This window comes from Ambystoma mexicanum, chromosome 7p, assembly GCF_040938575.1.
Source record: "Ambystoma mexicanum isolate Mex_15411 chromosome 7p, UKY_AmexF1_1, whole genome shotgun sequence".
Lineage (NCBI taxonomy): Eukaryota > Metazoa > Chordata > Amphibia > Caudata > Ambystomatidae > Ambystoma > Ambystoma mexicanum.
Window position 1 is genome coordinate 47149380 of NC_090939.1, and position 23297 is coordinate 47172676.

Consider the following 23297-nt stretch of genomic DNA (forward strand, 5'->3'; position numbering starts at 1 on the left):
ATACATGGCTAGTGCATATATGTATACTGACCTGCTCTTGCAGACCTGCATCTATGCATGTGCCTCTGCTACACACATCCTGAGCTACACCTTCCACTATTCTTCCAGTAAACACCACGTATGACTCTTTAAAAACCTGTATTCAGACCTGCGGCTCCACCTACTTGCTCAACCTACACACCCCATACGCAGCTCGTCTATGCAGCTTTTTCCTAATTTGCATCTTCCTCTCCCAGGATAGAAGCCCATGCACAACTCAGTAACCCACATTATCTGCCTAGGCAACTAGATTTACGCATGTAGGCATGTGAAGGCTGTTTGCTTATAGCAAATACATCTAGGCTGATACTGACTTGCTGCGCCCATTGCAGAGTCGTTGCATGTTTTTGTCACATTTGGTTTACTATCACAGCACATACGTTCCTTCTACAATCCTGCTTGATATCTTCAACCTGGTCCAATTTCTTTCCACTTCTGGCAGGCAAAGAGCCAAACCCAGAAGAATGAAGGAAGCATGGGCCTGTTCACCTACCCGGTGCTCCAGTGCGCGGACATCCTGCTCTACAAGTAAGACCTCTGCTCCAGTGAGACACTAACAACTGTGTGGGTCCTACCCCATTCAACTGCTTTGCCCCATTACCTTTTATCTATATTTCATTGCCATTGAATGCATGGGTGTTCATTTTAAACCAGATGTAATTTTATTCTACTTATATATTCTATTGCTGCTAGTTTGCATAGTCCCCGATTTTAAAATTATACTGCTTTTAAGACTACCTTCTTGATTATCTTTGTTTTTGTGCGTGGCTATTTTATTAGGTGCCTAACGTTGTTCCTTGCACTCTGTGTGGGAAACAAGGGAGAAAGAACTAGGTTTCATTTTTAGCTGCCAATTGAACTACAATCCCCGGTAGCATTGTAGTTCTCTGGGTTTGCTACTTTGACTTTCATGCGCGAGAGCGCCGGTGCGAGAGACAAGCCGTTTAGTACCAGTTTGTGTCTGGAGTGTCAGGCTCCCCTTCTGCATCCCGGTAAATCATCACGTACAATCTTTTCCTCCCATATCATCCCTAATGCCTATGGGAACTAAGGTTTCTCCAGCATGGGGTCTGGCATGGATTCCATGCTCATGAATATTCCCCGTCGTCAGGCCGGGAATCCTCGGTATAGAAAAAATCAGTATCAGTTTCGTTTCTGATCTCTTTCTCAGTAGTAACCAATCACTGGTCTCTGGGTCATACTGCCCCCAGCCAATGACTGCCCTCTCCCTAAGCCCCGCCCCTGGCAGCCATCCTCAGATTTTTACCGCACGTTCAAGTGTTGGGAGTCCTCGTGCTTAGCTCTCGAGCTTTTGCTGCGTTTTTGCGCTTTTTTCAGGAGATTTTCTCATTTTTTCGGTTAAATAGAGCCTCGACTCCACCGTTTCTACTTCTGATCAACGGGGATCCGTTTCGGAGTTTCTACGCCCCTCAAGGGTGAAGATTTCGTCGAGTTTACGCTTTTGGAGGATTCCAGAAGTTCCGAGGCCTACCCCGGACATGGCCCAGAAGAAAGGGAGCTCGACGCCCGGGAAGCTGTTCAGGACCTGCCCTGGATGCCAGCTTCAGAACGCTTTCAAGGAGGACGAGCATTCGTTATGCCTCTACTGTCTCCATGAGGACAAGATGCACAAAGAAAAGGACTGCGCGTTTTGTGGGAACATGACGGAGCGGACCATGAAGGATCGCCACCTCCGTCTCGCCAACTGGCTGGAAGGTAAGAGCCCGCCAGGCGAGAAGAAGAAAAAGAAGTCAGAGCGGTCTTCTAAGTCCTGTGAGGGTGCTCCGGCGACGGGGGCCCAACAAAAGGCTAAGCACCACGAGTCCGCGGGCACCTGGAGCGCCGAACGGTCGGGCTCCTTGGCTGCCAGGCAGGGCGCATCCTCCCCGGCGCCATTGACCACGAGCCAACGCTCTGGCTCGGGTAAGAGGAAGTCCGAGAACCCGGCGAAGCTTCTGGAGAGACCCCGGTCGATCTCAAAGATTCCGGCAAAGGGGGAGCGAGGCTCGGACCCTCCCCCCAAGGTGAAGACCCCAGGCGTACAGAAGGTGACGTTGGCCTTAATTCGCCCTGCTAAAACCTCGATTGAGGATGTCGCCGCGGCCCTGGCTAGGCCTGTGGAGGCTACACCAGTGGAGGCGCCCTCAGGTACCAGAGTCTCCCTGCCACCGCAGAGGGAGTCTTTCAGGCCCATCGAGAAGACCCCCACGAAGTCCTCGTTGGAAAGGGTGGGGGAGGGGTTGGTGGCCGTCGTGGATACGGACACGACCTCTGAAGAGCTCATCCAAGTCGTGGAGGAGGCCCAGCCCATCGGGAGGGATCCCGACGAGGAGGAGGGTGACGCAGACGAGGCTCCTCAAGAGCCCTCGCTCCCGTCGTTTTCGGCGCCGCAGGACACCTCGGCTGCCATTTTGTCAGCCATCCAGTCCTTATGCTCGGAGATAGGTTGCCCCTTCCCCCGACGGAGGTACCTGAGCCAGACCCGACGGGGAACTGGAGCCAGGACCTTCGGAGAGCCCACCACTTAAGAGGAGGAGGACGCATCCTAGGCCTCCTCTGCGGCCTTCTCTGCCTCCCCCCCCCGGTCCACTACCCACGGGGATGATACAGGCATGGATACGACTACGACGGGTACGGATGATGATGGAGGCAATGACGGGACGTGTCCCCCGTCGCCCCCTGCCCAGGCGTCCCCGCCCAACGAGATTGGATCCTTCCATGCTATGATTTCCAGGGCATCCAAGCTCTTCCAGCTCTGCTCCGAGGAAAAGGAAGGGTTCCATTACCAACGGCGCGAGGCTAAAAGGAAGACGGTCATTGCCGTACCGCTTCTTGATGACATCTGGGATGAGGGGCTCGCCCTCCTCAAGAACCCTGCCACGGCTCCTGCGAAGAGGGACCAGTACGGGTCCCCGACGCTGCCCCCTTGTGCCTTAGGGCGCAACCTACACCGGATTCGGTCGTTTCGGCGGCGGCCAAGAAGAAAGCGGGGGCGGGGGGCGCGCATCGGCCTCAACTTCAACCTCCCCGCCGGACGGCGAGGGTAGGAAGCTGGATGCGATTGGACGACGGGTCATCTCTTCTGCAGCGACGACCATCAAGGCGGCCAACGCCCTGGCCATCGTAGCCCGCTACGACAGGAGTTATGGTTCAAGATCGCCCCTCTGTTGGATTTCCTTCCGGACGCCAAGAGGACTGAGGCCCTGGAAATCTTACAGGAAGGTGAGATTGCCTCGGACCACGCCATTACAGTGGCTACGGACATCGCCGACACAGGTTTCCGTCAGTTGGGCAACAGAGTTTGCCTGAGACGACGAGGATGGCTCAAGGCGACGGATTTCCGCCAGGACGTACAGACCAAGGTTTTGGACATGCCCTTCGATGGGAACAACCTTTTTGGCAAGGCGGTTGATGAGTCCCTTCAGGCGATCAAGACGGACATGGAGACGGCCCGTGCACTGGGTGTGCTCCAACAGCGACGGCCGTCCTTTCGGAGCTCCGGAGTCAGACGGGGTGCCTCCAAGGGAGCCGGCAGCAGCTCCTCTACGTACCGTCAAGCGGCAAGAACTTCGTCGCAGCAGCTCCTCTACGTACCGTCAAGCGGCAAGAACTTCGTCGCAGCAGCTCCTCTACGTACCGTCAAGCTGCAAGATCTTCGTCGCAGGAGGCCTACAGGGGACGCGGCAAGTCAGGTGGATCCTGCCATCGTCGCCAAGGTGGTCAAGGAGGCAAAGCGGCCTCCAAGCAAGATTGAACCGACCGTCGGGTCGGGCCCCCGCCGAAGCACGCCGGTGGGAGGCCGGCTGACGAAGTTCATCGGCGTGTGGGAGTCCATCTCCACCGACCGTTGGGTGCTGGACGCCCTGGCCCTGGAGCACGCTCTCGTTCCACAAGAGGTGCCCCCGCATTCCTCCCGTGGCCAGGAAGGAAAATCACGTCCCTCAACTGCTGTTGGAAGTAAGGGCGATGCTCAGGAAAGGTGCCATCGAGCTTGTTCCAAAGAGGCTTCGGGGATCCTGAGTTTACTCAAGTAAAGAAGAAGACAGGAGGATGGCGCACCATCCTGGACCTGCGACGACTGAACAAATGCATCAAGGCACAGAAGTTCCGGATGGTCACCCTCCAGCACGTGCTGGGAAAGCTGGAGGAGGGCGATTTCCTGTCGTCGTTGGACTTGGAGGATGCATACTTCCACATCGCTATTCTAAAGAGACACCGAAAGTTCCTCAGGTTCGTGGTCAAAGGGCGGCACTACCAGTTCAAGACCCTCCTGGTCGGATTAAAATCAGCGCCCAGGGTGTTCACCAAGTGCCTAGCACCGGTGGCGGCGCGGCTGTGCCTGCAGGGGATCCACGTCTACCCCTACCTGGACGACTGGCTCATACGGGCAAGGACAAGGGAGCTCGCCGTGGAACACACTGCGAAGACCGTCCAGCTGCTCACGGACCTGGGGTTCTCCATCAACTTTCCAAAATCCCACCTGGTCCCGTCGCAAGTCGCCCTATTTCTGGGAGCACAGCTCGACAAAGTGGCGCGGCGGGCCTCACCGTCAGAGGGGAGGATAAGGACCATCCTGGGAAAGGTGCAGCGTCTGCTGGCCACGGACGTGGCCAGAGTGAGGTCTATCAAGTCCCTCCTCGGAATGATGTCCTCCTCCATTTATCTGGTGCGCCACTGCAGACTTCGGATGCGGCCCTTGCAAGAATTCCTCGATGCCCACTGGATCCAGACGGGCAGCTTCGAGGACAGGATCCCGCTCGATGAAGCGTTCCGTCGGGCGATACCATGGTGGGGTGTCCGCTCTCATCTGATGGCGGGAACAGGTTTCCTAGCCCCGGCCCACCAGGTGACGGTGACGACGGATGCCTCCCTGGAAGGTTGGGGAGCGCACACCGGGGGTCTTCACGTGAGAGGCCTTTGGCTCCCGGAGGAGAAGACTCTCCACATCAACATCTTGGAGCTCCGTGCAGTGTTCTGGGCCCTCAGGTCCTTCCTTCCGTCCCTCAAGGGCAAGGAGGTGAGGCTCTTCACCGACAACACCACCACGATGTTTTACATTCGGAAACAGGGCGGAACCAGATCCCCTGCCCTATCCAAGGAAGCCCAGGATCTGTGGCATTGGGCCGTCGCCCAAGGGATGTTTCTGGTACCCTTTCATCTGGCAGGGATAAAAAACACCATTGCCGACTCACTCAGCAGGGAGCTGCGCTCGTGCCACGAGTGGGAACTGCGCCAGGATCAAGTGGACCGACTCTTCCAACGATGGGGCGAACCCCAGATCGATCTCTTCGCGACGGCGGCGAACTCCCAAGTGCCAGAGGTTCGCCAGCAGGTTTACCCAACCGAGGAGCATGGGCAATGCTTTCTCGTTCCCTTGGGACGGCCTGTTCCTTTATGCGTTCCCGCCGTTGCTGTTGCTACTCCGGCTCGTCAACCAGCTCAAGAGGTCCCGGTGCAGGATGATCCTCATCGCACCGGCGTGGCCGAGGCAGATCTGGTTCCCGGACCTTCTGGACTTGTCAGTGTCCACACCAGTCAAGCTGCCGATGGATGCGGTTCTTCTCTCCAGAGAAGGAGGCGCCATTCTTCATCACGAACCAGAGTCGCTGAACTTGCAGGCCTGGCTCCTGCAGCAGTAGAGTTTGGAGGATACAACATCCCGGCCGACTGCAGAGAGGTTCTTGCGAAGGCCAGGGCATCCTCAACTCTCAAGTGTTACGGACACAAATGGAAGAGGTTCTGTGTCTGGTGCCGTGCACAGAAGATTAACCCTCTGCGGATTATTGCCCCTCAAGTATTGCCGTACTTATTGTCCTTGGCCAAGGCTGGCCTGTCTCACGCTTCCATCAAGGTACATCTGGCTGCCGTCTCACGTTACACCAGAACTACAGGACGGGCGTCCTTGTGGTCTCATCGACTGGTGAAGGAATTTATGAATGACTGTTCCGATCATTCCCGCAGGTGAAGGCCCCTGCCCCGGCGTGGGAGCTCAATGTGGTGCTGACCAGGCTCATGGGAGGGGCCCCCCCCCCCCCATTCGAGCCTATGCATTCTGTGCCGTTGACGTTTCTGTCATGGAAGACAGCATTCCTCCTGGCCATCACCTATGCACGACGAGTGGGAGAGATCCAGGCCCTGTCTTGCAAGCCTCCATACTTGACTTTTCACGACACGAGGGTGGTGCTAAGGACGCACCCCTCCTTCATGCCCAAGGTGCCGTCGGACTTCCACCTCAACGAGCCCTTGGTGTTGCCAGTTTTCTTCCTGTCGCCGGCTGAGCGGACTCTGCACTCGCTGGATGTAGCTAGAGCGCTGAAGTTCTACGTGGACCGCACGAAGAGTTGTGAACTTTGGACCTGTGAATCAAGGGAAGGCTCTCTCGAAGACTTCCATTTCCAGATGGCTCTCCGGCTGCATCATGCACTGTCACCGGTTGGCAAACCGACCGTTGCCAGGCCGTCCGAGGGCCCATTTGACCAGAGCGATCGCTGCTACTACGACGTTCCTGTCTGGTGTGCCCCTGCTCGACATCTGCAGGGCTGCTACGTGGAGGTCGACGCACGCCTTCACGAGATTCTACTGCGTCGACCGGGATTCCAGGGAGGAGTCCAGAGTCGGCCAGGCAGTGCTGCGCAACCTGTTCGCCTAAGGTGAGCCTGATGAGGAGGTAGAGTTGCTTAATGTTGAGTTGTTGTATTGCTTGATATTGAGCCTTTTGCCACCTCCCGTGGTTGTGCATGTTTATACTGCTATGTATTCTTATGAATATGAGCATGTGAATCCATGCCAGACCCCATGCTGGAGAAGGAACAAGTTACTTACCTGTAACTGTTGTTCTCCAGCATGGATCTGGCATGGATTCACATGCGAACCCTTCCGCCTACCCCTCTGCGGCTCTTCAATTGGTCATACTGCCACTTCACGTGCTACCAAATCTGAGGATGGCTGTCAGGGGCGGGGCTTAGGGAGAGGGCAGTCATTGGCTGGGGGCAGTATGACCCAGAGACCAGTGATTGGTTACTACTGAGAAAGACAGATCAGAAACTAAACTGATAATGATTTTTTTTTTTCTATACCGAGGATTCCCGGCCTGACGGGGAATATTCATGAGCATTAGAATCCATGCCAGACCCATGCTGGAGAACAGTTACAGGTAAGTAACTTGTTCCAACCGAGCCGCATGCATGCAATCTGTTTGCAGGCAAAATGTTATCAGTCCTTGATGAATTGATAGATATTAGCCTGAATGCATCCTTGAGTGCCTCCAGCTTACTGGGTATTTCGTCCTCCAACACTGCAATAACGCCACCACCTAAACCTAGACTTAACCGGAGGACTCGTGCACTTTTCTTTATTAAATACTTGTTCACTGCTAAAGCATGGTGAAGTGTCTGATTACCTTACCAAAACATCTAGCGATGTCCTGGCCATTGACGAATCATGGCTTACGAATTCGACTCCCACAGCTGCTACATTGGCCGTTCCCCCTGATTATTGTGTTTTCAGAGCCGATCACTCTGGCCGCAGGGCTGGGTCGGGTCACCATCATTGCAAAAAAAATGTCTTGACAAACATGTTAATGCACATTTCCCCGCTGAAGGCTGCAAATGATTGGTAGCCAAATTAAAGCTTGATGCAAACAGTACCCTCGCTATCGTGGTCATTTATCGGCCACCTTATGTTACTCCTTCTTTTCAGGAACATTTACTCAATGTACTTTATCACCAAAGTCAGTACTCCTGTAATTGTTCTTGGAGACTTTAACTTATGGGCCAATGACCCCCATGATAAATCGTCAGTTTCTCGTCTAGCACTGAATACCATTGGTCTTACTCGGAACCTCTTGGTCCCTACTCACAGAGACGGACACACAATTGTCTGGGTGCTGACCCATCGTATAGCTACAGTGTACTCCACCACTGAATATTGTCCCTGGTCAGATCACTTCCTTGTGAACTGCCTATTTTCTTTTCCAGCTTATTCTCTACAGTCAGATTGTCAACCTAAACGCTGTTATGACCAGTGATCTTAAAGGTCACACCTCTACTATTTGCCTCAAAGCTCTTGGCTAAATTGGCCCCCGTTGATACTTTTGTGAACTGTGATGATCTAGCTCTCCATCTCACTCGTATACCCTTAGTGGCGGCATGGATGCTCTAGCACCTACACAATCTAATCTCATTAAAAATAAATTCATCAAGAGTGACTGGTTTGGGGACACTATTACCATCCGGCAACGTTCTAAGCGGAAAGCGAGAGAGGCGTGGAAAACCCCCCGCCGCCCCCAGTTGCTTGCCTCATACAAGCATTCAGTAAAAATTCTGAAACAAGCCATCATTACTGCTAAATCACAAAATAGGATCGCGTCGGCCTATTCAAGCTCGGGGGAGCTCTTTTTGATTCTGAGTTTGAGGGCAACTTAAATGCAACAACATTTTACGATTACACCTGGTGTTAAACCATTCATGATGAGTTCAATTATAAAATGTCAGTCTATCATCTATTACCCAGCAAAGGATTTGTAGTAAGCCAATATCCCGTTCTTATCTCCCACCAGACCAGAGGGCCTCTTTTTCTAACCATGACCTTCATCAATCCCCGTTTCTGTTTCAGCCATGCACTGAGGCCCAGATCTGCACAATCGTAGCTGGAATGAAATCCACTTCATGCATAGGAGACAGTTGTTCATCTAATATCCTTATGGTCTGTATTTACACCCTTGCCCCCTGGGTAACTAAACTGGTTAACTTGTTGTTCGCTGAGTCCACGGTACTCGGGGTCCCTAAGGAGTTGTGGATTACCCCACTTCTGACGAAGAGTAACCTTATTAACACTATGGGCCGATTACAAATGTTACATTTCTGTTGAATATTTTGGATTGTGTCACGTATATTCAACTACAGTTTATAGAGAACAATAATTTACTGAAACAGCGCTAATCGGGTTTCAGAGGCAGGCATGGGACGGAGACCGCACTGCTGTATCTTCAATATAATATCGCAGCATTGTGGATAAGGGCACGCCCGCTCTCCTGCTGCTGCTCGATCTATCTGCAGTGTTTGACCTGGTGGACCATTCCCTGTTAGTTACCCAGCTGAGTGAACAGGCTCATTGTTCCAGCATGGCTTCTCAGTGGATCCCATCTTTTCTTGGACCCAGGAGCACCAGAGTTGCTGTACAAAATGCTAGCCAACATTGGTCACCCGTGGGGTTCCACAGGGATCCTGCATCTCTCAGTTGTTCAACATTTACATCATGCCACTTCTCTCCCTTCTCGACGACCTGGGTGTGCAGTATAGCGATTACGCAGACGGCACCCAGGCTGACTCAGAATTATCCGGTTGCTACAGCACAGATTCTATCTTAACTACAAAGCTGTCCAAGATTGAATGATCATCAATTCTTTGGCTCTTAATCTCAAAGAAATTGAACTTTTGATTCTAGCCTCAGGGCAAAAGCTTAAAAATCTGCCTCCAGACTAGGATGGTTTTATCATAGCAGGAAACAAAATCGAAGTGTCCAATAAGGTGAAAACAATGTAGAGCTTTCTGTGAAACCCGCGCGCCGTTCGAGCCTCTTGTGACTGTTACTAAATTACTGAATCGTATCCGTCCATACATATCATTGAAAAATAGATCTTTACGAGCCACAACCCTGATCAACTCACGCCTTGATTATTGCAACAGCATGCTGTCTGAGACATCAAAGGCCAATCTTCAGGCTTTGAAAGTTGCTCAAAACAGTGCGATTAGAGTTGTCCATAGTCTTGCCAGGAGGGATCGTGCCATGAACGCCAGACGTGCTCTCCCTTGGCTCCCAATGAGTTAAACATACGTTGCTCTGTCTTATTTTCAGGTGTTGCAAAGGCGAGGTTCCATCTTACTGGAATAAACTGCCACGTGAGTTTAGGCAGCCCAATTCCATTAGTGAGTTTAAGAAAAGTGTTAAACTCACTTGTTCAACCTGGACCCAGACTAGGTCCATAAGGATTATAGGGTAGATCAGACCAGTCCTTTACTGTGTCCTGATCGTTGCCTTGATTTGTTCTCATCTTGTTCCATCTGTGCGCTTTGAGGCCTACGGGCGAGTAGCTTGTTGCAACAATAAAAAATAAATTCTCTTTTTAAACATCCTTTCAGTGCAGGATCCAGTACCAGTGCTTGCTCCTTCTACTTACCCGCTGCACTTCCATGTTTGTCATTTTGTTTTGATGCGGGAACTATAGTAGAACTTTCACCACCAGTAGATTTTCAGTGGCATGTGTTTTTATGTTCTATTGTATACAATAGCTTTTATTTGTTGTAATAAATGTATGCACCAAAAGTGTGGTTGTCTGCAGAAATCTTTTGCCGAATACATTTCGAACATTAACATTTAATTGTTAGCATGTGTTTAAATCGGGTTTAAACCCACTCATCCAATTATGTTCAAGTGCTGTACATTCCTATTAATACTTGTTCAAATATTTGCACCCCATACGCTGCGGCCATAACTGTTTTTTCATTTGTGTCCTTTGTCGCTGGCATCATTTGCTCCGGCACAAACTCTTACTACAAATGACATGGATACGCCATTCCATGCAGCCCTTTTTGTAATGGTTTCTATTTGCATGCCTTGTCCTGCAGTGATGCCAGTCTAAAGCAGCTTCTTGTAAAGCTTGGCCTTTAACAATGATGTATACTCCCCTGCCTAGTTTATTTGCTTGTTGTCACATGAGGGCCCCATATGTGAGAAATGTCTCCAATGTGACTTCATTACTTTGCCCTTAAGCTCCCTCCATTAAAAGATGCACTATCAAGTTCCCACTCAGCACAGACCTAATTTTCAGTTGCCAATTTCCTTTTGCTAACGGTTAAGGTACGTGTCTGAGCAGACGTGCTGTGCGTGAGCTTCTTAACTGTGGTAGTGCCGGGTACCGAAAGACACCTGTGTCTGGGGTTGTTTTTGTGGTAGTTTCTTGTCCTGCTGCCAGAAGTCTTCAGTGGTTAGATGTTGGCACTTGAGGATGAATGGTACTGAGTTGCAAGAAAGGAACCTCTCCTTTCGTGACCAGAGAGGAGGGCTTCCATTAGGTGCCTGTCTCTGGGAATAGCATCAGGCTTCTGGAAAAAGTAATACTTCTTTGACAAAATACCTTGGTTGTCTTTGTCATGTTGTAAAGCACGATAAACCCATCAACACTTAAAGCAAAACTCTGAGGATACTTGGATAAATGACCTGGATTTAAAAGATTTAGAGTAGTAACATTGGAAAGAAAGTCAGATATGCTGAAGGTTTTGAATTGATCTTAACCACCGGCAGTGCTTCGATCAACTTCCACATCACTAATTTCTAGCTCAACTGTCACTTGTGATGATTCACAGGATCTTGTCACTTCACCCCAGGGGGTAGCCCTTACCTGCGAGACTAGGGAGCTGAGCCTGCTCCGCAACAATCCCCTTAGGGATGGCGGTCAGTGGGACCGCACAGGGAAAGACTCCCCTCTTGGGGACAGGGATTCCCATTCCGGAACTCCCTATAACCTCTCCTGGGAATGTAACTAGAACATCAAAGAATCCAAACTTTCCCTCCAAACCAGTCACTATTTTCTACTGTAATGTTATTGGTAATTAACATTCACCAACCACTTGTAATATGAAGAAGAATGGGAGAACCATGAAGAATAATCGGTGGTTGGCAGACAACCACACTGAGACGAAGAAGATGGGGCAAAGCAGACAGAGAACTGCAGGCCTATCTTGGGGAGGGCCCACCACTGCTTCATAAAAACCAAGGAGCAATGTCAGATGAGTTCCCGGAGCCTGGAAGATTTGAATCCAAGCTAAGGAAGCAGTCGGCAAAAGCAAATCTACCTGTTGTGGAGCAGGCTGCCCAGACTGAGGGGAGAGATAAGCATTCAGAAAGCACAAGCCTGAGTTGAATAACCGAAGAAGGCCTGGCGGCAGTGGTGTGACCCAGATAGGGTGGACCGAGCCGCCTGTGAACAATGCTGAGACCGTACCGGAAACAGGAGCTGCAGGAGGAGGAGGAGGAAGAAGAAGAAGAGGCAGTCCACACAGGTTATGTCAGATGGACAATACCTGATCCCGAGGGAAGAACCGATGATGCCTATTCTTTACGAATGAGGGAACTATAACGGCGGGAGACCTGGGTGGGAGAAGTGTCAAGAATTGAAAGATTACTGAGGGGCCAATCGTACTCGTCCCAGTACCCGAGAAGGGGGTGGAGTTCAATTGCCAAGGAACCAATCCTACTCGTCCCAGTGTAAGTGAATGGGGTGAGATTTAAAATAATTACCAAGGACAACTCGTACGCATCCCAGTGTAAGTGAATGGTGTAAAGGTAACGAAGGCTACCAAACGAGTAACCGCACTCATCCCAGTGCCAGTCAACGTTGGGAAGAGATAGGAAACCATCAAGAGGATAGTGTTGCAAGGAAACTATCAAGAGCATAGTGTTGCAAGGTATAAAATACATGAACCACTGAGAGAGTTGGACTGGGATCAATTGTCCACAGATACTGGAAACATTGTACGTGAAACTAATCCCACAGTACAGGGAAAGATTCCAAGTATTTCATAAATTTACGAGGAACAAAGAGACCTGTATTGGTTTGAAGGACCGCCAAGACCAGCATTACTGGCTAAGAAAGCAGGAAGCCCCACATGGACAAGAGCCCCTTTGCAGAATTAAAGGAACTTGTTCAGAGAATCGCCAAAGGCCATCCCAAGAAAGGCTTGCCAAGCCTAAAAAAGCCTGTCCCTGAAAAGGGAGTCATTCTCCTGCACCTCACTTTTCTTTGAGCCTTTTTGAGCAATGTTGGGGACAGAATGGGTTGGTCTGGCATGGAGGAAAGTTACTTTGTCCTACCAAACGCAAATTCAACTAGGATGCTTGTTGTTGGTGTCCAAACACAATACTATTAGAGATAGATGGGCCTTTTCCTGTTTTATTTATATACTCATTCTTCTGAAGGTGACCGCTTTGAAGCTAGTAGTTGCATGGGAGCAGGATTTCTCATTCATGTTCTAAAGGAGTGAGGGTGGCAGTGGATAGAAGTCTGAGCTTGCTGTGGTGGGGTCTCTTTTGTCAGTGCTTGGTATTGACTTGGCAGATGTAAATAAAGCTGCCTCTCAAATCCACACCATTTGAGCACACTCCCTCTCCCTTAGAGAAACAAATTATATAAAAAAGCCATCACTGTTGTAATTTGCTTGAGTAGGAAAGAAATGGTCAACCCTGTCAAGAACAGACAGCAAGGAAGTCTGAACATATTGTTACAGAAGAACCTTCAAACACAGAAATCTGATTTAAATCGAATGTCTGAACTCATGAATACAAAAACTACAAGCAGCATAGAGAACCGACTAAAATTAACACAAATGTAGGATTGCTTGATCCAACAGTACAACTTGTGCCCACATGGAGCAGTCGATTTCTTATCGACCTGAAAGCAAGCGGACAGACGCACAGGAGCATGTAATGGTAAACTTACTTATTTTTTTTTTTAGACCTGTAGTTTCCTCAATTTCAGCCCTTATCTATTTTGCAATTTCCTTGGGATTGTAAACCCCGGCGCCAAAAGTGATTTAAAACTACTCGTGCTTTTCACTAAGTGCAGGTAGAAATACCTACAGCTCGAGAGCAGGGTAAAAAGGATGCACACAAAATGAACGGCGAGGCTAAAAGGAAGACGGTCCTCGCCGTACCGCTTCTTGATGACATCTGTGAGTGCAGTCGGCACTAGAAGGTTTCACCCATTTGAGTAGTAGTTCATGCATGTATGCATCACCTGTGTAAATCTCTCCACTCTGTGCCTATAACCCCAGAGTGAGACCACAATGATGTGCGGTTTCCTTATAGAAGGGGTTGATATCTGAAAGAGGTACGTTTCAGTAGCCTGTGGCTTACGTACTCCAATTTCATGACAAAGTATAGTAGTAGAAGCAAGGCTCCCCCATAACCTAGAAAGGTGACTTTAGATATTTGCAAGTCTTAAGTAAAACTAGGGGAATCTAGAAGGTAATAAAAAGCACTACAGGACGGTGGCAAGATCTTTATCATCACTGATTACATCACTGCAATGTTTGTCAACCCCCAGGGAATGCACATTCCTCTGTTCTGCTGCCTCACTGTGAGCATATGGTTGTGGGCACTGCCACATTTAATGTCGGTCAGTCGCCCAACACTCAGGCAAATCACCTCAGCAGACCATGCGCTACAGGCAGAGGAAGAGCTTTCTGGTGTCGCTTCTTTCCAGAAGGCCGGGGCAGAAGGATAGGGCATTTCCCTTCCCTAATCAAGGATAACAACCAAACTCCTGGGGATCCTACTGGGCCTCCCTCTGCTCCACACAGCGGAGCAGGAAATAGCCTGACAGTTGGTGTATCCTCGGGGCCTGGGTCCTTTTCTGGAATTTGGATTTGGTGCTGTAAATGGTGGGGAGAGCAATTGTAGGCAGATGCTGCGAGAAGTGTTAATTTTTCCCTTTATTGCCACAATCTTTGTGGGTTGTGATCATAGTTTTTTCGGCTTTATCCTCCATTCACGGAGCCACCATAAGTGCCGGTGAAATCTCGTCTCGTTAGTCTGGAAATAAATCTGCTTTCCTATATAGACACTCATTTGTTTAGATTCCCATGGAGGCCAAGGTACAGCACTTACCGTAGACAAGCTTACACTGTATTTAAGCTTGAAACTGCTCAGCTTAGAACTTATATTTTCAGGAGGTAGCGTTGGAATCCATGTGCTCTAGTAACTCGATTTAGTTTTTGCGGGAGAAGGTTTCAGGAAAATAGGTGTCCTACATTTCTGGTTTTGTATGTGGTGTGGAGTTGCTTTGCAGTGGACGGCATTGGCGCGGGTTGTGACAAGTACGTGTAGGACACACATTGATTTTGCTTTCTCTGCATTAACGCAGAGTGAGCAATTTATATTTTTGGGCTGCATTTAGTCATTTGTTGATTGTATCCTTATGTTTATCCCTTACCGCCTCTGAATCAGTGACTGCATTGGAAGAAGCCCTAGCGTCCATTGTAGAAGCGAACGGACCTGCACACTCCACTTGATCTTTAGCACTGGCACACGCCAACTCTGTTGCATGGACTTCTGCCAGATGTGGATCTGGCCATAAGAGCATGGGGGATGTGGGAGATGCTGAAGACTCTGGCACACATTTTCCTCTGCCCCGCTGCCCTTTTTGTGGTTATCGGCCATTTGAGATGCATACTGCCATGCCATGAATGTCTAGATGACGCAGCTTGGTTCGCCTTGAGGACAGCGATGGTGAAGGGATTAACACTTGCCAGTACCTCTACCACTAGCCTCCACATTTGCTGGGCACATCGGACAGTTCCCTAAATAGCACTTTTATACTGCCTACTAACCTGGTGGGGAATGAGGGTTAAGCGCGAGGTGGCCGATGTGGCTACTGCCTCGCACTAAATGAGTGTCAATGTGTCACATGAATGCTTTGTTCGATTGTCAACTCCAATTTGTATTTGTGTCTGTGGTCTTTGTGACAATAGTTTATATTTTATTTTTTTTAAAAATAAAACTTAAAATAGAATGGCATGACCTAGCACTGTCAGTGTAGCACATGTAGGTCATACCAACCTTTGTATCAATCAAGTAAGTATTTTTTTCTAACAACTTTTCTCGCTCTCAACTTCTCTTCTCTATTATTAGGTCAACGCATGTTCCTGTGGGAGAGGATCAGGTCACACACATGGAGATGGCCCAGGAAACGGCGAGGATTTTCAACAAGAAATATGGAGACTTTTTCCCAGTGCCCAAAGCACTTTTAGGTAGGTTGTGGCACGCATGACTGCATGAATGTTGAATTGGGAAATACCCAATGCATTTCAAAGTTGAGGGCACCCACCCGCTGTGTTTCAGGCCCATCAGAGGCTGGAGAGAATGGGCTGTAATCAGAATTCAAGGCATCTTCTCAAGCTCCATTAAGTGTCTGTTAACACCTGATGATGCCTATTCACCAGTTTTCTTTTTAATATTTGCAAGCGTATTCTGATTTCATCCGCCAAGCTCCAGCAACGTTTTCTCATGTCTGGATGGACGTGGTCTTCAATCTACTATTCTGTGGCTTTACTAGAAGTTCTGAATAATGCAACTCGCCAGTTGAAAGGGAACTGGGCTGGAAAACATTGAGAAAGGGGAGCTCTGATTGGGAAAGAAGGAAAATAGTTAGCAGGGAATAAATGAAGATTGGGCGGGAGCTCTAAAAATATACATATAGCTGAAGTACAATTTAATAGTGGAATTATTAGAGCTAATACAGAAAGAGAATTGGGAGCGGGAATCGATGAGAAACATGAGCTGATTGAATTTGCCAAACCAAGCCATTGAAAACTTGTTGGGAGGGGGATCATTTGAGCAAAGAAATTAGATAGCGGAAACCGTGATTTTAAGGTGGAGTAGTGAAGCTCAATAATGAGTATCTAGATTAAACTATGGCTAAATAGTGCTTGAAAGAGAAGGAAACATGAAATGATCTACAAAATGGAGTAGAGCTAGAAAGAGGACAAGGGCGGTAATTGGCAATAAGAAAAAGGATAATCCTTAATTTATGGAATGGGCTAACTCACAGAGCTGGATGCATTGTTCGGTGTCCTGTAGGAGCCACGCCACCGCTATTGGGGATTAAAGGAATATTCTAGGGTCCTCTATGTCTCAACACAGCTATCGGAAGAAGTTTCCACTGCACATCCTCATCTGGTTCCACAGCGACTCAGAGCAGATAGATCAACTTTCTAAGTAGGCTTTGAATGTTTTTCTTCCCATGATGGTTCTACCTCCTTCCTGTAGCTTCAAATGGCAGCACCCATGCATGTTTTATTTCCCAAGCCCTGCCCCCACTTTCAAGTAAACCAGGCATAACCTGAATGTGACACCTGCCCTGAGGTGCTCCATTCCACTTTGCACCTATATATCTGGGCCTTGGCATGGTAATTTGCATGGCAATAAAACGTTAAGGCATCTAATGTCCCTTTCCCTTGGATCCTGTCACTGTTCCCATGACATGAAGTTTGCTGCAGCCCTGCGTTGGACACCCCACAAGATTAAAGGTTGCTTTCATAGCTTTCTGGAAAGGTGCTAAGGTATCCGTATCTAATAGAATGCATAGGCTTCAATCCTTTTAACAAAATGTACTAAACTTCCAGGAGTGTCAAGTCAAAGGAAAATGTCAAATAAGTTAAGAGAAATAATCCAAAATAACCCAGTAACGGGTGCATGGCGAGTTCAACAAAGGGGCAAGTGTAATCGCTTGCCAGTAATACAAGCTTGTATATAGTCTACTAACCAGGTGTCTTAAAGCAAACTCTAACTTGCTATACATACATACATACTCAACTACAATGACTCCTCTAATCGTGGTACAGGGAATTTCTGTGCCCTTCATTAAATTCCCAGTTCTAACTAAAGTGATTGTGTCTGCACTGGACGTGTAGAATTTTCCAATCTCCCTTTTTGTGTTTGGTTCACACATGTTTTGAACGTTAGCAAATTCCACACTTAGATAGAATTGTGAATGTTAAGTAAATGCCACACTCAGAACTCTGGATATTAGCTTGGCTCACATCTAGACAGGATTTTGAATGTTAGTAGATACCACACTTGGATAGAGTTGTGAATGTTTAGCAAACATGGACTCTCAAATCTAGGTATAGTCTTCCCTCTTTGTCTATTGTATGGTGAAACGTAATGTATTAGGATATCTAGGCCTCTCTCCCGCTCTGCAGGACTCTCAAATCTAGGTTTGGCCTCCGTCTCTGTCTTATGTTGAGACCCACCTATTGTGGAACTTAGACGGCTCTCCCACTATACAGGATTCTCATATCTAGTTATACCCTCCATCTTTGTCTGCTTTATGGTGAACCGTAATGTATTATGAAACCTAGGCCTCTCCACGACTTTGCAGGACACTCGTCCAGTTGTGGCCTACATCTTTGTCTATTGTAGGGTGAAACGTGGTGTATTGAAACCTGGGCCTCTCCCCACCATACAGGAATCTCAAAGTCAGTCACTGTATTTGTCGCAGTCAGAAAATTGCTAGAAATTATTAGCACTGCATTGAACCAAACCTGGAGGGTGCCCGCTGTGATAGTGCTGTGAATTTACTAGTCTGCGTCGCCTGCCTGTGCCGTTCTCCTAGAACTGGTCTTGTTACAATTGGCTAAAATCTAGAGGGTGCACGCTATGATGATCCTGTGATTTATTGACACTTAGGAATTATTCTTGCAAGATTGAATCACATCTAGAAATATACTTTAACTCACATCTTGAAAGTACCCCATGAGATAGCACTGTGACTCACTTGCATGCGTTGCACAATTAGAACTGCTCTCACTCGCTCGACTCACCTAGAAACTGTCGCCTGAGCTAGTTCTGTAATTTACTTACCTATGTTTTAGATCATAACTAAACCCAAATTCTCACCTCCCATATCACTATGCTTGCTCTCTTCTCTACACCATCACTCAAATAGAGTGCAGCTATACCCCTCGATCAATTTCGGCCTAGCTGCTCACATACGAACATTTACACATGAACACCTCATCATTCTAATAAAACACAGCTATATCCCATGACAAACCGGCCTAGCTGCACACATAAACCGTCCTACAGGCCCAACGCAGCCAGAATCCAGTCTTGGTGTCCACCCGCCAAACTGCACACATTCAACTGATATGAATACCACCACACCTGATATTAGGATGTAGCTACCATCAGGTAATTACATCAGCTGCACACATCTGGTGCACCCGTATGACACCAAGCACCCTATGAAACCTTATTCTCTCAACTGACCTTGACTACGGTCCCTGAGGGTGTTCAACCTACCAGCGCTTTCAGGTCATACCAATGATACATAGAGCACTATAGAAGTGCCAAATAACATAACATATGTGAAAAACACTTCACAAGAGGTCGCTGCTAAGACCCAGACCAGGTCTCCATGATGCAATGAGAGTTGCTTCACTTGACCCAAACCCAGCATCTCCAGATTTGCTTCCAAAGTCTTGGTGCACCTTCCCCGAGACTTTGGTGATCATCAGGGAAATTGGGGGAGTCCTCCCTGATAATATATCTCCTATAGATAGGTGTTGAATGTCTTCTTGTGTGATGTTGAAGCTGCAGTGTGTTGTATCCTCTTGTCTTTACCAATGTTGGTCTTTCTTACTGCATTCCAAGTACATTTTTCATCCCAGCGTAATGTGCAGGCTCTTCCTTCACGATTTCAGGAATTTAGGACTAGGATCACTAGTAAGTACTTTTGGTGGAACGCCAACTGACACATTGACGCTAAATACAGTACTAGAAAAAACATATGGGGGTGTTTTTAAATAAACGAAATAATGTGGCCCAAGATTCATACATTAGAATTGGGGCTTTTTTAGCTGAATTCTGCGACAGTCGTTAAAGGTGGTTTATATTCTATGTGTGTACATGAGCTGTTGGCAATTGTCTATAGGGATAATGTTCCTTGTGGTCATTAGGACTTCTAGACCAGTATCTATTTATACAATTATGTTAAAATGGCTGTCTTTTTGTGTTCCCCATCCTCTCCAGCATAGGGTCTGGCATGGATTCACATGCTCATGAATATTACCCGTCGTCAGGCTGGGAATCCTCGGTTAAAATAATCAGTTTAGTTTTTCTCCTATAAACCAGTCACTGAGCTCTGGGTCATACTGCTCCCAGCCAATGACTGACCTCTACCTAACCCCCTCCTCTGGCAGCCATCTTCAGATGTTTACCGCATGTTCAAGTTTGGGAGTCCTTGTGCTTCGCTCTGAGAGCTTTCTTCGTTTTTTCGATAGAAAATCCTTATTGTGTTCAAATTCGAGCCTGTGTGCTCCATTGTCTAATAATCTGATTAACAGGGATCAGTTTGGGCCAAGTTGCCTCTGGCTATGGTGGGAAGGGCGGCCCTGCTGAAGATGGTGGTTCTGCCCAGGCTGCTGCACTATTTTACAAACATCCCATACATGGTGCCCAAGCGTTTCTTCACTAAACTGCAGAGTCTGTGCAGGGGTTTCCTGTGGCATAACACAAGAAACGGAGTGGCCCTGTGGAAGCTTCAGAACACATGTGATAAAGGGGGGGGATTAAGTTACCGAACTTCGAGATATACCATTTAGCGGCACAATTACAATACGTGGCTAGGTGGCTGGCTGAAAATGAGACGGCAGAATCCAGGCTGCTGAAGGAGGACAGTGTCCCTTATTTATTACGAGAAATAATATGGCTTCCCCAACCAGAGATGCGAGGGAGACCAGGACTGCTCAGACTGGGATGGGAGGTATGGTATAAAGCGTGCCGGTCCATGGGAGGCCTGGCCCTGTGCTCCCCGCAGGCGCCACTGGTGGCGCTATGCGGAGTAGATGTCCAACTCAGAAGAACGATATGAAAATTCTGGGAGCCCGTGCGCCTGGGGGACATTTGGCAGGAGGGAGAGGCGGTAGATTTCCAAACAATGGTGCAGGAGACCGGGGTACAGCTTGGGCAATATATTACATATAACAGAATTGTCAGAAAAGTGAAAGAAACTTGGCCGGAGCTATAGCTGGCGGAGCCCCCGGATACGGCTACTGAAACAATGTATGACATCTCGGGGGAGGGGGGGGGCATGAAATAGCCAGGATTTACAAATTAGCTATGCTGAAGGTGGGGAAGGATCTCGCCGATCTAAGGCGGGATTGGGAGGAAGAAGCAGGAGAAACCTTGCAAGACGGGCAATGGGAGAGGGCCCTAAAATATCACAAGGAGGTGTCTAGAAATGCCAGGTTACAACACATCCAACTATGTCACTCAAAGAGCATAGATGACCCCCCTCGCCCCCGCATGATAGCAAAATTTGGAAACGCAGAGGCACAAAAATGCCCCAAGTGCAGTGAAGAGAGAGCCGGGATGATCCACATGTTCTGGGCATGTCCTGAGGTGGGGAAATTATGGGGGGAGGTGAAACTTAAGCTGTCCGATAAGGGGATTATGCTAGATGTAGAATCCCTCTGGGCATGCATGCTGGGGGGGATTCACCAGGCCACGTAACTTGAAACATGTATTCAAACTCAAAGACCTGGCATACATCCTGGGCAAGAGGAGAAGCGCCATGAGCTGGAAAGCCGCTAGCAGACCAAGAGTGGAGAGGTGGTGGGAGGACCTCCTCAATTGGGCAGATGCAGAGACAGTCACATGGCACGAGGCTGCTAGCAAAGGAGAGGGTGAGGAAGTAGGACCACTGATGGAATGGAGACAATTGATTGCCTCGCTATATGGGTGCACCCCTAGTGATCCCAGTGACGAGGACCCGCTTGAGAATCTTGAGGAGGACCTACCCTGAGTATTGGAGGTACGAGGTGTAGTGCTCGAGTTTTCTTATTGGGGAGGGTGGGGGAAGACATTGGAGAATATAACCATGTAATGCATATTGTGGAACACGTTACTGGAAATGTCGGGAGTGTGGAATTAAAAAACAAAAAAAAATTTAAAAAACGGGGATCAGTTTTTCAGCATCTTTCATCGCCCTTCAAGGGCAACATCGTTGTGCCATGTCGGAGGAGAAGGACGGCGCTTCCCTCTCCAAGCTCTGCTGCAGTTTGCGGAATGTGTTCACGGATGACCAGCATTCCCAGTGCCTGTATTGCCTGCACTCGACGCACAAGGAAAAAGATTGAGATCTGACGTGGCTTAATCCAAGGGCCTCTACCCTGGGTGGTTCACAGGGGCAGGCCACAACTGGATGCAGCCAGCCAGAGCAGGCTTCTAAGACCTTTGAGGGTGCTCCATCTCTTGGGGCCCAAGCCATGACGGACAGGGCGCGTTCATTGTCTACGTCTGCCTTGGTCTCCAGTCACCGCTCCAGCTCCTCGTCCAAGAGAAAGCCAGCTACCCCAGGGAAGCTGCGGGAAAAGCCCAGAGAAGTCCAAGCAGGGCAAGGTGGCCAACTTGCCTGTGAAGGACCACGCCAAATCGTCTTCAACTATCGAATTGGTGGTGGCCTCCCGTTCCAATGCAAAAGGAGCTGACCCAAGGGAAGGTGCCCCTGGTGGCGGCCAGACCGATGGAGAAGACTCCAGAGAAGAGCATGCCGGACCGCAGCCTGGGACCGACCCCTCAGGGGGGGCATTTCTTTATCCGATGAGATGGTCTACGTCAACTCCATCCATGAGGGTGGTGGATACGACGAGGAGGAGAACGTCGAGGGTACGCCCAGTGGTGGCAAGGAGAACGTTGACTGAGATGATGACATGGGCGCTGGTCCCAGCGGCCCTGATACTGCCTAGAGACCTCTCCCAAGATATCCTCTCGACCCTCAACGCTGGTGCCGGAGATTCAAAAGAGGATGCCGACGGCACCCCCAGTGGCACCACGGGCTGTGACCCCATTTTCACCGGAGCCACCACTGTTGAAGAAAAGGAGAAGGCACCCTACACCCCCATTCCAACCGGCACCGCCCTCCTTCTTCCCCCCCGCCCCCACAGGGGGGCAGAGACGGATACAGACAGCGGAATGTCCCCACCATGCGGGCGTCCCCGCTGGACGAAATGAGTTTCATTCCATGATAGCCCATGCAAGCTTTTCCAGCTCACCTTGGCTCACCCCGAAAAGGTTTTCTGTACCAGCGCCAGGAGGCGAAGAGGAAGACTATTCTCGGTGCTGCTCCTGGACGATGTCTGGGACGAAGGGTTGGCTCTGCTGAAGAACCCATCCTCATCCCCAGCCAAGAAGGACTGCATTGAAAAGAAGTAGGGTGCTGTAGTCTGCGGTCCCAATTGTTGCTGGACGCATGGTCTCGCCAGATGGGAAACGGGGTTTGCCTTCATCATCATGGCTGGCTCAAGGCCACCAACTTCAGGCAGGAGGTCCAGACTAGTGTCCTGGACATACTGTTTTACGGAGACAGACTGTCGGGAAGGCCGTCGATGAATCCCTCCAGGCCATCAAGGCCTACAAGAGACCGCGCGTGCTGGGAACGCTGCAACAGCACCGTCCGTCCTTTTGATCCTCAGGAGGTAAGTCAAACAGATCCTCGAGCAGTTTTAGTGGGGGCTCGTCGTCTTACCACCAACCCTCCCATTCCATGAGCCAGGAAGCCAACAGGGGTTGCTCCAAGGCCTTCAGAGGTGACCACCGTCATCGTCCAGGCTCCCAGGGCAGCATGTCGGCCTCCAAGCAGGACTGAACCGGGCAAGGCGTCAGGCCTACACCCCAGTGGGCGGCCGGCTGGTGTATTT

At 49.2% G+C, this 23297-nt stretch overlaps 1 protein-coding gene across 3 annotated transcripts in view; it reads left to right on the forward strand.

Moving 5' to 3' along the window:
* Nucleotides 1-23297, forward strand: part of WARS2 (tryptophanyl tRNA synthetase 2, mitochondrial) — a 124092-nt gene that overhangs the window by 66658 nt on the left and 34137 nt on the right. For all 3 annotated transcript variants that reach the window (XM_069635750.1, XM_069635752.1, XM_069635751.1), the window contains 2 exons: nucleotides 482-567; nucleotides 15727-15845. In XM_069635750.1, coding sequence (XP_069491851.1) covers nucleotides 482-567; nucleotides 15727-15845 — 205 coding nt within the window. The remainder of the gene's footprint in view (nucleotides 1-481; nucleotides 568-15726; nucleotides 15846-23297) is intronic.